General features: G+C 36.2%; 1 protein-coding gene across 4 annotated transcripts in view; it reads left to right on the top strand.

The window, feature by feature from the left end:
- The window catches only part of tpp2 (tripeptidyl peptidase 2), a 106,825-nt gene that overhangs the window by 89,825 nt on the left and 3,414 nt on the right, over nt 1–13,586 (top strand). For all 4 annotated transcript variants that reach the window (XM_039744670.1, XM_039744672.1, XM_039744671.1 and 1 more), the window contains 5 exons: nt 3,156–3,307; nt 3,594–3,690; nt 7,462–7,592; nt 9,145–9,352; nt 12,079–12,198. In XM_039744670.1, coding sequence (XP_039600604.1) covers nt 3,156–3,307; nt 3,594–3,690; nt 7,462–7,592; nt 9,145–9,352; nt 12,079–12,198 — 708 coding nt within the window. The remainder of the gene's footprint in view (nt 1–3,155; nt 3,308–3,593; nt 3,691–7,461; nt 7,593–9,144; nt 9,353–12,078; nt 12,199–13,586) is intronic.

Raw genomic sequence — 13,586 nt, forward strand, 5'->3', positions numbered from 1 at the left:
AGCCCCTCGTTAATTGCAGTTTTCTACTATGGCTCACTATAGTCAAGAGCAAACAAGCACAATTGCATATCCCTTAGTCTGATTAAGCTTTTCTGATTACTATACAATTTTTTATTCTTAGTCCTTTTCATTGGTAGGGAAGATGGATTTCAATAAAGGTTTTGGATGAAGCAATTAATATTTAACTCTGTGATTTACTGAATTATGTTGTTATTTTAGAACTTTGTAAACCAATAATAGTATGAAAAAAATCCTGCCTTGTGCCCTGTGCTATCAGCCCAGGCAGCAACTGCCTATATATCTGTTGGAACAAGTAGATCAGAAAAGAGCACAATTAAGAGAAACAATTTCATCTTGAATTTCCTGAACTGCATCCTGGATTTTTCTGTGAATGCTATTGCATCACCTCATCCCTAAAGCCCACAGTGAAATAAAAGGCAGGTTCAAAAGAAAGTAAAATCATTTTGGCCTTATGTTCTATTTCTTTAAAAATTGTTTTTTTTGAGCAACAAATTAAAATAATACATAAATGTATTGACCACATTTCATACATTGAAAGCATCTCAGTAGGCTTTATAAAAAGTAGTAAAATCAATTCTTGCTGGTAATGACCGTAGTCCTTCAAGGCACTAGCTTTGGAATAGATGTTTGTTTTACTATTTTTGGTATGGCAATGGTCTCCAGAGATTCAAGATATAATCGTGCTTAAATTCTACTTTCCACAGTTAAATTTTTCATCATTATTGCTCAATTTTATGTTGATATTTTAAATAGGATTTAATATCATTGTGGATAATAGAAATAAATAAAGGTTAAGATGATGCAAACGAAAAGTTAAAGCACTAGCAAAAAAGGCTTGTTGCTACTGATCTAACCACTAACCCTTTTCTTGTGAGTGAGATTGCTTTCATTTTGATTTTTTTCCCCTTTTTTGTTTGTGTTTTCTTCTATTTTGTTTGCTTTTTCTTTTCTCTGTTTGTGTTTTGTAATTTTGTTACCACCATTGATTGATCTGTTTTAATTATTTTAATTTATTTGGTATATAGATTAAAATTTTTATTATCTAGTAGTTGCATAGCTCTGTCTTTTGCAGGATACTTTAGTGTCTGAAAACAAATATTTCATAAATTGATTGTTTTAAATGGAAGATACGTGACTGATGACACCTCTTTAAAATAATTAAAATCTTCCTCTCATTTTGAATTAATTAATTAAACTGAAAAGTTCCACTGCCTTCTGTAACTGGCAGTAAACATGTAAAAATCTATAACAAACTATTGCTCTTACATGAAGTATGAACATGTGGGATCAGAGTTGGTCAAAATTGTTTTTAATATGAAAATGTTGAAAAAGAAAAGTCATTTGATGTGCCTAAAAGCCATTTCACATTAGACTACTTTTACAGCGATTTTCAGTTGCAGACTTCATTTACATAATCTTAGTTACGTACCAGCAATCAGCTAGTCCGTAACTCGCTCCTAAAAAAGCAAACACGTTTTATCTTGTCTTAAGTCATAGGGTTGTACTGTGTGTACGTGAAAGCTGACACCCAATGAACGGTTACCTACAAATACAATGCATATAATGCAGCAACAAGGAATAAGGAACACAGGTATTTTGGATCACAAACAGAAGAGAGGCTTGTATACCTGATGGCTTATGTATTACGTACCATGACAGAATGGAAAAAAGAAAAATGGGTGAGAGTTCGGCTGAACTTGCTCTACCTGTTAACTCTTCATACAGCACCGGCTCTGTCAGGCAGCATGTTATTGGCTCTCAGGAAAAGGGTTGAGCACACGATTCTTTGGAAGTGTGAAACTGTGCTGGAAAATCATCAGACAGTTGTATAAAATGACATGCCTAACAATTTTTACCCATGTAAACTGACGTGTTCAGATGACTAGAACAGCATCTGCCGTCGCCAAGTTTGACTTTTTGACTAGAAGTCGTGTAATGTGATATCAGCTTTAGTTATGTTAGAAGGAAAAAAGAATTTAGCATTTTTGCAGATTTTTTTTTTTTTTTATAAATCTGTCTTATATTCACATTTGTATTGGTAGCATTTAGTTTGTTTTGATTACTTCATACTTTGCAAAACTGTTAGCATTTAACTAAATCAAAAAAATCTATATTTGAGGAAAAATAAAAGAGAAAAGTGACTTATTTTAACATGCACTATTTGGTGTTGCCATTTATAGTGGTAGTTTTCATAGAATTATGTGTTTGCTGTTTATTACCAGTTGTAAATAATTTATTGGCCAGTGTGCTTGGCTATAGATTGGAGACTGAATTGTTGTTTTCTTCTGGTAATGAGCAAATGCTAAAAGTTTTGTTTAGATACTTTAAGCATACACCTATTACTCATTTATTGGTGTGTAACAAGACCTTAACATGTACTTCTTTGGGTCTTCATAACACTTACAAAACATCAGTAAAGCAGTTATTCATTTATGCAATGAGACCTACTAAAATAATTCCACTTTGGAATGGTGTGCAATGGGTCAAGGTAGGAATATTTCTCTTGATATTTCAGGATTCATTATGAGAGCTGTGAATCCTTCATAGTAGCAAGTAAATTTACCATCATGTCAATATGCCACACTGCACAGAGATAAATTGTCTATCTACTGATACTTTGTAAGTGTTATGAAGAACCAAAGAAATGTCTTGTTACAAAGAGTAAATGGCTAATAATTGCATTTTGAAGTTCCTAAACTAAAGTGTAACCAAGAAAATTTTAAGTCTGTAATTGCTGCCTGAAATGTAAGATTATCTAATAAGTCACATTTTTTCATACTGTGTATTCAATGCCTAAATGATATGCTTCCTGCCTTTTGCTTCTGAATCTGTACAGTTGTATTATAAATTAAATAACTCAAAAGATTATTTTAAAAACTATAAAAATATATATTTATTCACATTTGCCTTAAAATGGTATATGCATATTCTGTTAACTATATATTTGTTTTAAGCCAGGAAACATTATATAGAATTCAGTTGCTTTGTTCATTGTCCTAATTCATTTTCTGAATATATAACTTTACTGTCAGCTGAATATGTTTTTTTTTTTCCCCCCCTCTTTCTTCAAAAGTACTACTGAAAATACTGATTCAGCTTGGGCATTTATACCTACATGTTCTTTTTCCCATCAGGATGTATTATGTGTACACTATCATTTGATACAATCCCCTAATAAGCCAAAAAATGGTGGAAAGGAAAAAGAAAAAGAGGCAGAAAAAGAAAAGGATGTTAAAGAAGAGTTTGCAGAAGCCATCAGAGACCTGAAAATACAGTGGATGACAAAGTATAATATTTCATGTATTTGTTTTGTTATTTACTACTTAATGAAAATGATTGCATTTTTACATTTACTGAATTTAATAAGTAAAATTTTAAATTTTTAGTAAATGTAATGTATACTGTATATAATATTGTGCACATCAAAGAAGCTTTGTTGAAGTTGCAAAGATGTTTATTTTATGCAATTAATTATACTTTTTTGATATGTAACAGTTATTGTGTTAATATGATAATGTTAATCAGTTGTAGAGCTTTAAATGTTTTAATCATTGTTTATGAATTTCTTGCAGATTAGATGATAGTGCTATATATGATGAGCTAAAGGAAACCTATTTTAATCACCTACCTTTGCATGTAGCGAGACTTCATCAGTTGGACAATGAAAAGGTGAAACAGCTTTGTTTGAAAAGTATATAAACTAAATGACCCAGTATTTTTTGTCAGTGGCACTTGTATCTCTCTCAGTCCTATTTTCAAATGCTGTGCTTTGCTAATAAATGTACACCACATCATGTAACATTGATATTTAAAAGTTTTAAAGCTGAATTATAATATGATTATAGAACTGTGAACTCGACTGACAAAACACCATTTATACAATATATTTAACTTTTGCGTCGTATATAGCTGTCATGGCTCATGTTACTGAGCTGTTTGAATATTTTTGTACAATCAACACACAATAAAGCAATAATTAAATTCTGGAGCACCAAACATGTAGTAAACCTTCACTTTGATGCAGGGCTGAATTAATCTATACTAATAAAAGGCAAAGCCCTCCCATCACTCCCTCTTCCCGTGTACGTAGAAGGCTGAAATTTGGCAGGCTCATTCCTCACAGCTTACTTACAACAGTTGGGCAGGTTTCATTTCGAAATTCTACGCCTAATGGTCATAACTGGAAGGTATTTTCTCCATTAACTGTAATAGAGTTGAGCTGGAAAGACGGGGCGGAGTTTCGTGTGACATCATCACGCCTCCCACGTAATCACGTGAACTGACTATCAACGCAGTGCGTAGAAAACCAGGAAGACCTCCAAAAAGCGCTTAAGAAAACATGCATTATATAATTGAGAAGGCAGCGAAACAATAAGAAGCGAGCGAAAGTGACATATACTACCATATTCATGAGTGCTGCTACCTCGAAAGAAAGCAAGGTGTAAACCTAAACTTTAAATTAAGTTCATAGACAGGCTACGCTGGCTTCACATGCCAACAGGTAATGCGGGATACAAGTTTAATGAGAGGACGCAGGATATAAACGAGTTTTGATCACTTTGTAACTAAGTTAAAATTGTAGGTGAAAGGGGTGTGCTTATGCAAATTCCGAGAGACTGTGTTTGTGGGGGATTGACAGTTAAGGCGGGTAGGGGAGTCACGTCATCGCCTCCCCCCCATTCATCTCATTTCGCTCTGAGCTGAGCTCATGCTAACGCCGTCTTGCGAAGCAACTTCGTCAGACTGCCACCAAATACTCACAGAAAAATCCACAAGTTCATACACACGCTGTCTCTAGAGTTTCTCCACACTGAATCCTCCAGGCACTACTTACAAAAGGTCACATTGACAATCGCACAGCTGAGAAGCTTCGATGCATGTGCTCCATAACGCGTTAAAAAATAATGCATTTAATCACACTTTGCATTACAAGCAAAGGGGAGCTTTTGTCAATGCATGATTTCCTGGTACACCGATTACATTGATCAGCATCCCGATTCATTTTACCCTCGCACCACCTTAGTTTGAGAAGAAGTATGAAAAATATGAGGTTAACACAGAAAAACAGATCACCAATTCAAGCTTTATGAATAATCGATTCGCCATCAATAATTGTTTTGGTAAAGCCATCCTCCTTCCATTTTATAATTTTTCCGCCACTAGCCATGATTAAATGAACGGTAAAAAAGTAAGAGCAAAGCGAGGGTGACTTATTCAGGCAGGCATATATTTGACAGCAACACTCATGACAATGTCAATCATGTTATGTTATTATTAAAATGTTTCCTTTTCTTTTTCATTACTTCTTTAACACACTACTTCTCCGCTGAGTAGCGGTATTTTGCTATATATATATATATATGAATGACCTCCAAAGAGCTGAGACTTTTGATATCATGAACGTGTCTGCAAAAACTGGGGTCTCCTGCCCAGCAAAAGTCAAGCAGCCAGCGCACGTGCATAGCTGTGCCGGCCTTTGAGACGCTGACTGCGCTTCTGCCTTAAGTCAAAGTGAGCACTGTTAATTTTTTCATCCTCCCCGCGCTTATAGCCCAGACAAGTGCAAACACGGACCCCTTTTCTACACCACGGCAAAATAATATTAAGGCGATTCACACTTTCTTTTGCACGTATACGATTATGAGGTCCTCAGCTCGGATTATGAAGACACGCACAGGAGTGGAGGACTGACAGTGCCATCACAGCCGATTAATGGCGGGACGCCTCACCAGTCTATACAAGACCCACCGCGACTGTCCCCAAAAGGCGATCATAACGTCAGCGAACACCTCTCTTTATACTATATAAAAGAAAAAGGCAACTTTCCTTTCTTTACACCTTTTTTCCTTTTATCCCAAACCAAAGCCTTTCTCTCTTAACACTGCAGAGGACACAAAACTAATTTTATTTAAATGCCGGTAAGGCACATTACCAGAGGCACAAATTTGAACGTTCACAAAGAAAATGTAATTTCAATGTACCTGTACTTCTTAAAACGTTAATGTTTTACTGTTTAATAACTTATAGACTATAATTTATTATTTTTCCCTTGCACTATATACCTATACCTATACACACACATATAGACACATACAAACATACACACAAGTATATGTATGTGTATATATATACACACACACACATAATTTGTGTGTGTGTATGTATGTATGTATGTGTGTGTATATATATATATATATGTATGTATGTGTATATATATATATGTGTGTATATATATATGTGTGTATATGTGTGTATATATATATGTGTGTATATATATATATATATATATATATATATATATATATATGTATATATATATATATCTACAGATTGCCCACTATAAAAATGAATAGGGTCACCAAAGCACAAATGCATTTGAATGTTACCATATGTACAAAAATGCATGCTTGTTTTTATCTAATAAATTGCAGATCTGTTTGCCTTTGCCATTTCAGAAAGAGAGAGGACTTATAAAAGGCATTGAAAAAAGTCATAGAAGTTTAAAAACTATGAAAGTAACACAGCCAGCATAGTCATTGCATTTTCTCAAATAAAATCCAGGTACCAGGTACAGTGGAACATCATGGTCAGAGGTAAAAAAAAAAAAAAACAAAACAAAAAATAATTCCAATGACGCAAATAGAAAAATCTGTCAAATTTCATGAACCATCACAAATTCTAAAACTGATATATAGTACAAGAAAAACATATTTTATCCAATCCAGCACAAGTTACTATAATCTTGAAAGGAGAACTCTGTCTAATCAAAGAGTATGTAAAGTAATTTTAAAACTCGAAAAACCCATACATGCCATGACTCCAAGCAAGTGCTCAGTGCCCATATTACATGTAATATGATGAAGAGAAAATTGTATCTATTGTTAAGTAGTCTATTGTTTAAATATAAACCTGTGCAAAGGGTGCTACGTGTTGACTGAAACAAAAGACAGAGGTCAGAAAGCCTATAGGCATCATTGTGACCAAACAGTGATTACATAACTGGTAGTAAGGCTAGTATAACTTGGGATCCTTCAAACCTATTATTACCAGTACTTCTTTTCCCTCTAAGACCCCTGAAACAAAAGTATGCAACTTGCACCTTACATTTATTGTTATAGAAGGAGGAAAGGCTGGCTTGTAAATTTCATCAAGGTTTGGAAACACCTTACATAATTCTTTACATTTTGAGTTAAGATTGGTAAGAGGGCAGATAAACCAAATTTGAATGATGTGTTTTGTTATGACTGTTATTTGTCAATTAAATGTCATACTTTATTCCCATTTTACATGGAGATATTGTACTTCAGTTTCTAGTATTGTAATACAAAATAAAGAAATGTTGTGTTTACTATTCATTTAAGATGATAATGAGATTATGGGAGAAGTGCTTGAAAAATTATTTTGATGACTTACTTAATGGCAACTCATTTTTCATGACAGGACCGCATGAAGAGACTCAGTGAAATAATCTGTGCTGCCGACTTTGTAACTTCTCAGATTGATAGGACAGAATTAGCTGTATACTTTGCCATGAAGACTGATCCTAGAGCGGATGCTGCTAACATAAAAAGGTATGATACTGCACTCCCCTCAGACAAAAAAACAACAGCAACAACAACTGTGAAAGCATTTCAAACATTATTTCTTTTTTTTTTTTCATGTTAATATTTACAGTGACCCAGACTTGAATCCAGAGTGCTTATTTTTGATTTGAACATTAATTGTATGCACTATTTGCCCATGTAAAACAACACAAAAATGTTTATTTTCCCACATGAAGTTACTGAATTCTACCAAGTGTGATGGTTACAACACAAAGAACTGGCCATGAAGGGAGAATAAAAGTAGAAGATATTGCTTTATAAGACTGTGTTCCTGAAGATTTTTAGTATAACTGGGGCTCAGTCTTAGTCTTTTTCCCTGTGGTCCTAAAACTGCAGGTTTGTGTTCCAAACAGTTTCACACACACTGAATCATTTTACATTCAGCTGAATGTGTTTAAATAGATGGTATTTTTTTCCTCTGTTCTCTTATCCTATGCAGTGGAACGTCGGTTTGTGAGCATTATTCGTTCCGGAAATGTGCTCGCAATCCAAAGCACTCGTATATCAAAGCGAATTTTCCCATAAGAAATAATGGAAACTCAAATGATTCGTTCCACAACCCAAAACTATTCATATAAAAATGATTAATACAAACTATAAAGTAAAAATAAATAAAACAAATTAACCTTTACCTTTTAAAAAGAATCATGGCTGGTGTGAGTGAGTTTCTAAACTCGTGGGATTCCACCCAACGGGACGACACGCGGAAGAGTGTCCCAAAGCAATCGCAGTCTCCCAGCGCTGTAGCAGTTCGCCGTATAAGCGCATCCAAAAAGATCGCAGACATGCTATAAGCGCCTGCCGTCGATGGGTGATACAAGGAACATTATAAAGATTCTGCTACAATAAATAACAGCGCTGTTGCTGTTTCAAGCTGAATAAAGCTGGTGTTGTTAAAGTACTGAGACTCGGCTTCGTGTTTTGGGGCGCAAGATGGGGACTCGCACTTCACAGCACACATGTGCGCACACACACACACACACAGTCACAATGCTGTAGTAAACAGTATATGCTTATACGGATGTTGACTATATGAGTGAGGCACTCAGATGGAGAATAGGAGATGAGAGAGAGACACACACACACACACGAGAAAAGAACCATCAGCTCAGTTGTGATCACATGACGCTCAGCAGACAAAGTGTATCCATACTACTCGTATTGCAAGACATCGCTCGTTTATCAAGTCAAAATTTATTAAATTTTGCTCGTCTTGCAAAACACTCGTAAACCAAGTTACTCGTAAACCGAGGTTCCACTGTATTTGAAAATGCACCACAGTGTGATTTTTTTTTTTTTTTAGTTTTTTAAATGCATTTATAAGACATTTAGAAATATTTGTGTTTTTTCTGTACCTTTAAAAGCTTAACTCCGTTTTGTTATTTCCCATCAGTACTAACAAGGGACTGCTCACTGACACCCAGTTAGTGTAATTCTTAACTAGTATGAGTCATAAAATATTGTATGTAGCTATTTGGCATACTGTACACTGACACTTGCTTTTGTGTTTCCCTTTTAGTGAGATGGAGAAGCAGAAGGCATCTCTAATTGATGCCCTATGCAGAAAAGGCTGTGCACTGGCAGACAAACTCCTTCAGTTACATTTACAAGATGGTGCAGTGTCTAGCGAAGTGGGAAGCTCAGATGATGATCCCGACAGCTGTCTGAAGAGCCTGACGGATACATTCTGGGAAATACAGAAATGGTCTGATCTAATAGACTCCAAGGTATTTTAGTTTCAATTCAGTTTTGTTTTCAAAATTTCAATATTAAAAAAAAAATAGCCTTTTTTTGTGTATTGGATAATAAAAAATATGCTTGTGGATTGAACCCCATTGAATAACAAATACAGTGGATTGGTGAAAAGATGCCCACCCAATAGTTTTCCTTTTATGCAATTATCAGGATTATGGACAACCAGAGTTCAACCCAGCAGCATTAGGCACAATGCAGAAAACCATACTTGGTGAGATGCCAGTTCATCACTCAAATATATTAATACCCACAGTCACACCTGGCTGGTCTTTCAAGTCACCAAGTAAACTAACAAGCATGTTGTTTAGGCTGTGGCCAAAAACCAGAATACTGATAGAAAAGCAGCACGGACACATAGGAACAAAATTCAGGCCGGTGTTCTTTTGGAAGCTGTGAGACAGCACCACTAACTGCTGCATCACCATAGCTGCAATTAAAAAACATAAAAGTTTAAATGCCTCTTTAACTTGTTTTCTTTCAAGTTCTATAAACTTAAGCAGGTGCAAAGATCACATTTACATTGATATTCATTCAGTTAGCAGATTATTTTATCCAAAGTGACTTACAGAAGAGGTCAACATAATTGAGTAACATCAGTCTAGGGGACTGTTCTGGAATAAATGTCACAGGACATGGTTACAACATTGGTCATCAAAAGTGGATAACTCAAAACAAAATGCAAGCTGGTTACCAGAATCTTCCCAAGTTATCAGCTAAATCACAATTCATAAAACAAGATTGTTCAAATGTTCTTAAACACATTGAGAGAGTCAGCAGTTCGAATGGAAGTGGGCAGCTCATTCCATCAGCTAGGAGTTACACTTAAGTCGGAATAGAGATTTGATGCCGTGCAAAGGTGACATTGGTAAAACCGAATGAGTGAGAAAAAGCATATGACCTCACAGGACCTCACAAGGTTTCGATGTATATGTGCTGACTTATTGACTGCTCTGTAGGCAAGCATGAAGGATCTGGATTTAATGTATACTGCTATAGGGAGCCAATGTAGTGATCTCAAAAGGGGAGTAACGTGATAATCTTAGCTGGTTAAGCACCAGACGTGCCACTGTATTTTGCCTCCTCTGCAACAGCTTAGTATAACAGACCAGTACACATGCCTGCAGAGTGATGGCAGTAGTCCAGATTTGTTAAGATAAAGCCTGGACCAGGAGTTGAGCTGCATACTCTGTCAAATACGACATGATCTTGAAGATGTTATACAGAAGGATAGCTGCATCGATCATCACCACAAGGTTGCTAACTTACTTGGTGGGTATTAGTGATAGTGTACTGAGCTGAACAGATATGGCATGTTGCGTGGATAGATGAGCTAAGGTCTGTCTCTGCCAAGCTCAGTTTTAGGTGTTCCTCCTTTTTCCAGGCTGTAATATCTGTGAGATTGATAGAGATTCTAGCATAACACTGATATGAGAAACCGTAGGAATGGATGATAGGGCCTAGTGAGATGGTAGGTCACAGTGTCGGACCTTTATAACTTCAGCTTAAGTCTCTAGTCCATCAGGGGAATTACCAGGTCAAATGATACATTCCTTCTGTCTGCCATTCACTAGAATGTCCCAAGTATCCTCCAGATGGGTTGTGCCTCATACAGCTCTTGAGAATGGTGCCATATACCTCCATATTACCAGTGTCTACAATGCATCAATGATTTTGTAAATAACATCCAAATGTTTATGATGATAAAGGAATAAGGAAAAAATGAATAATTTATTTGCTTTTGTAACTTGTTTTTAGGCTGTACTTCATTCTGGATTTTATTTTATTTATTTATCTGGATTTCAGGTGAAGGCTGGAAGGTGCAGTTTCAGGGTGTTTTGAGTAACAAAAAATCCTGGGAAGCAGCAGTGCATTCTTGGTTTTACAATGTTACACCACGTGCTGCTTTGCCAGTTCAAAAAGTGTGCATCTCTATGTGTATTTTCTGTATTTCATACTTGTGCTTGTGTTAGTGGAGGCTATCAAAACCAAACTAAACGAAGCTTATGAAGAAGATTATTTTAACTAACAAGGTCCAATGCAAGCATTTTCTTGGTGCCTTTTGTTGTACAGGTTTTTTCCAAAGCACCCAGTATACATATAGTTTTATATTTCTTTATGTTAAGAAGCAGTCCTTAACATATTGCCAACATTTCTAGTTCTATGTTTTATTTTTGCTATACTGTATTACAGATATACAGTCGACCATTTTGTTTTAAATTGTTTTTTGAATATCGGGTAGGCCCATTGACACTCCACTACTGATTTTGCAGACTTAAGGAGGTACAACCTCAATTAGAGCATCCTTTTAAACAACCTCAACTGATTCCTATTATAAATACCATGTGTATTATGTCAGTTTGTGTTGATACAGTATATATACATTAAAGAAATGCCAGATTAAGATTGCCTTATGAACCACAGGATGTGATATGTTGTCAGTAGTCAATACTGCTGCATTAATACTTGCCTTTGCTGCTTAGGTCTTTTGTAAAAGTTAAGTTTTCACTATAGAAATATTCATGGAAAGCAGACTGTAAAAGTGGTGTGTTTATTTCAAGTTTTATGCAGAGTCATCTTAACATCTTTTGCTGCCTTATGAACCATTAACTTCATATCCTGCCATGTTCTGCCTATAAATCTATTTCCTCCTAACTGGAACTGTTATTTGACAAACAGCCTTTTTCTTTTTATTTTCAAGGTGTTAACATTTGCCTACAAGCATGCCTTAGTTCTAAAAATGTATGGGCGCGCCCTTAAATTTGCAATGAAGATTGTTGAAGAGAAGCCAAGTAAAGAGCACTGGAGAAATTGTGCACAGGTAAGATGTGTGGTTAAACATACTCTCGCTGCATCATGGCGCTCAGAGCGTGGTGCGTTGCATGCTGTGAGTAAGACTTCCACTGTACTCTGTACACATGACAGTACTACTACGACACGCACAACTACTACATAGTGTTTGTCTTTTATTTCTCACATGTTCTCTGTACACATGAAAATACTGCTAATAGCAAAGGCCAAAAAATGTGTCAGTCAAGTAACAGACAATGAAGACAATGTCTTATTTCATGTCACCCAGTTCTCACAATACCATGCCTAAATACAATGCTCATTTGCACATTGCAAGTTGTGTCACATTATTTTTCAAATATATGAAAATTAAAACAAGTTTATTTGTAGCATATAAACAAATTCTAATGGCTAACAAATTTTAGCAACTTTAAAGTCTGTGTGTATTTTACATATCCCCAGCCCTCCCACCCGTCTCTTCTCCCACAATCCTGAGAGTACTGACTTTACTTCTTACATATAAAAATGTGAATAGCCCATTTTATTCTAGCAAGTGAATGGAAAAATAAGTTTCCTGCTGTGTCAATTTCAATTGTAACTACAGGTTAGTAGCTAAGATGATTTTCAATATTGTTGAAGCAGGCTGCTTTAAAAACGTCAAAGGTGTTGAGCTTAGACACCTCTGGCTTATACCAAACATGGCGTTAAGTCAGTCAGTCATCATCCAACCTCCTAACACAGGGTCACGGGGGGTCTGCTGGAGCCAATCCCAGCCAACACAGGGCACAAGGCAGGTACAAATCCCCGGGCAGGGCGCTAGCCCACCACAGGACACACACACACACACGCACATCCACACACCAAGCACACACTAGAGACAATTTAGGATCGCCAATGCACTTAACCTGCATGTCTTTGGACTGTGGGAGGAAACCCACACAGACACGTGGAGAACATACAAACCCCACAAAGGGAGGAACCAGGAAGCGAACCCAGCTCTCCTTACTGCGAGGCAGCAGCGCTACCACAGCGCCACCGTGCCGCCCGGTGTTAAGTCTGATGGGCAAAACGCTTATCATAGAACCTCCTAGGTGACTTGTTGTTTTTTAAAAAAAAAAAAAAATCAATCTTTCTCATTGCCACTCTCCCATAAAGCTGTGACTGGTGAAACACCTGAACAACAGTTGTTGTCTGCACAGTCTTACCAATCTCACCCACTATAACGTGGCCTTTCTCACTAGTCATCTTTTTACATGACCACTCAGTTTTTGCGGATGGCCTGTTTTGGGCAGATTTACAGCTGTGCCATACTCTTTTTCCATTTCTTAATGACTGATTTGACTTGGATATATTTCATGTCTCGATTCCCTGGCTTGTGCTTTTCCATCACCTTTTCACAATATTGTTTGGACTGTTCTT

Source organism: Polypterus senegalus, chromosome 2, assembly GCF_016835505.1.
Source record: "Polypterus senegalus isolate Bchr_013 chromosome 2, ASM1683550v1, whole genome shotgun sequence".
Lineage (NCBI taxonomy): Eukaryota > Metazoa > Chordata > Cladistia > Polypteriformes > Polypteridae > Polypterus > Polypterus senegalus.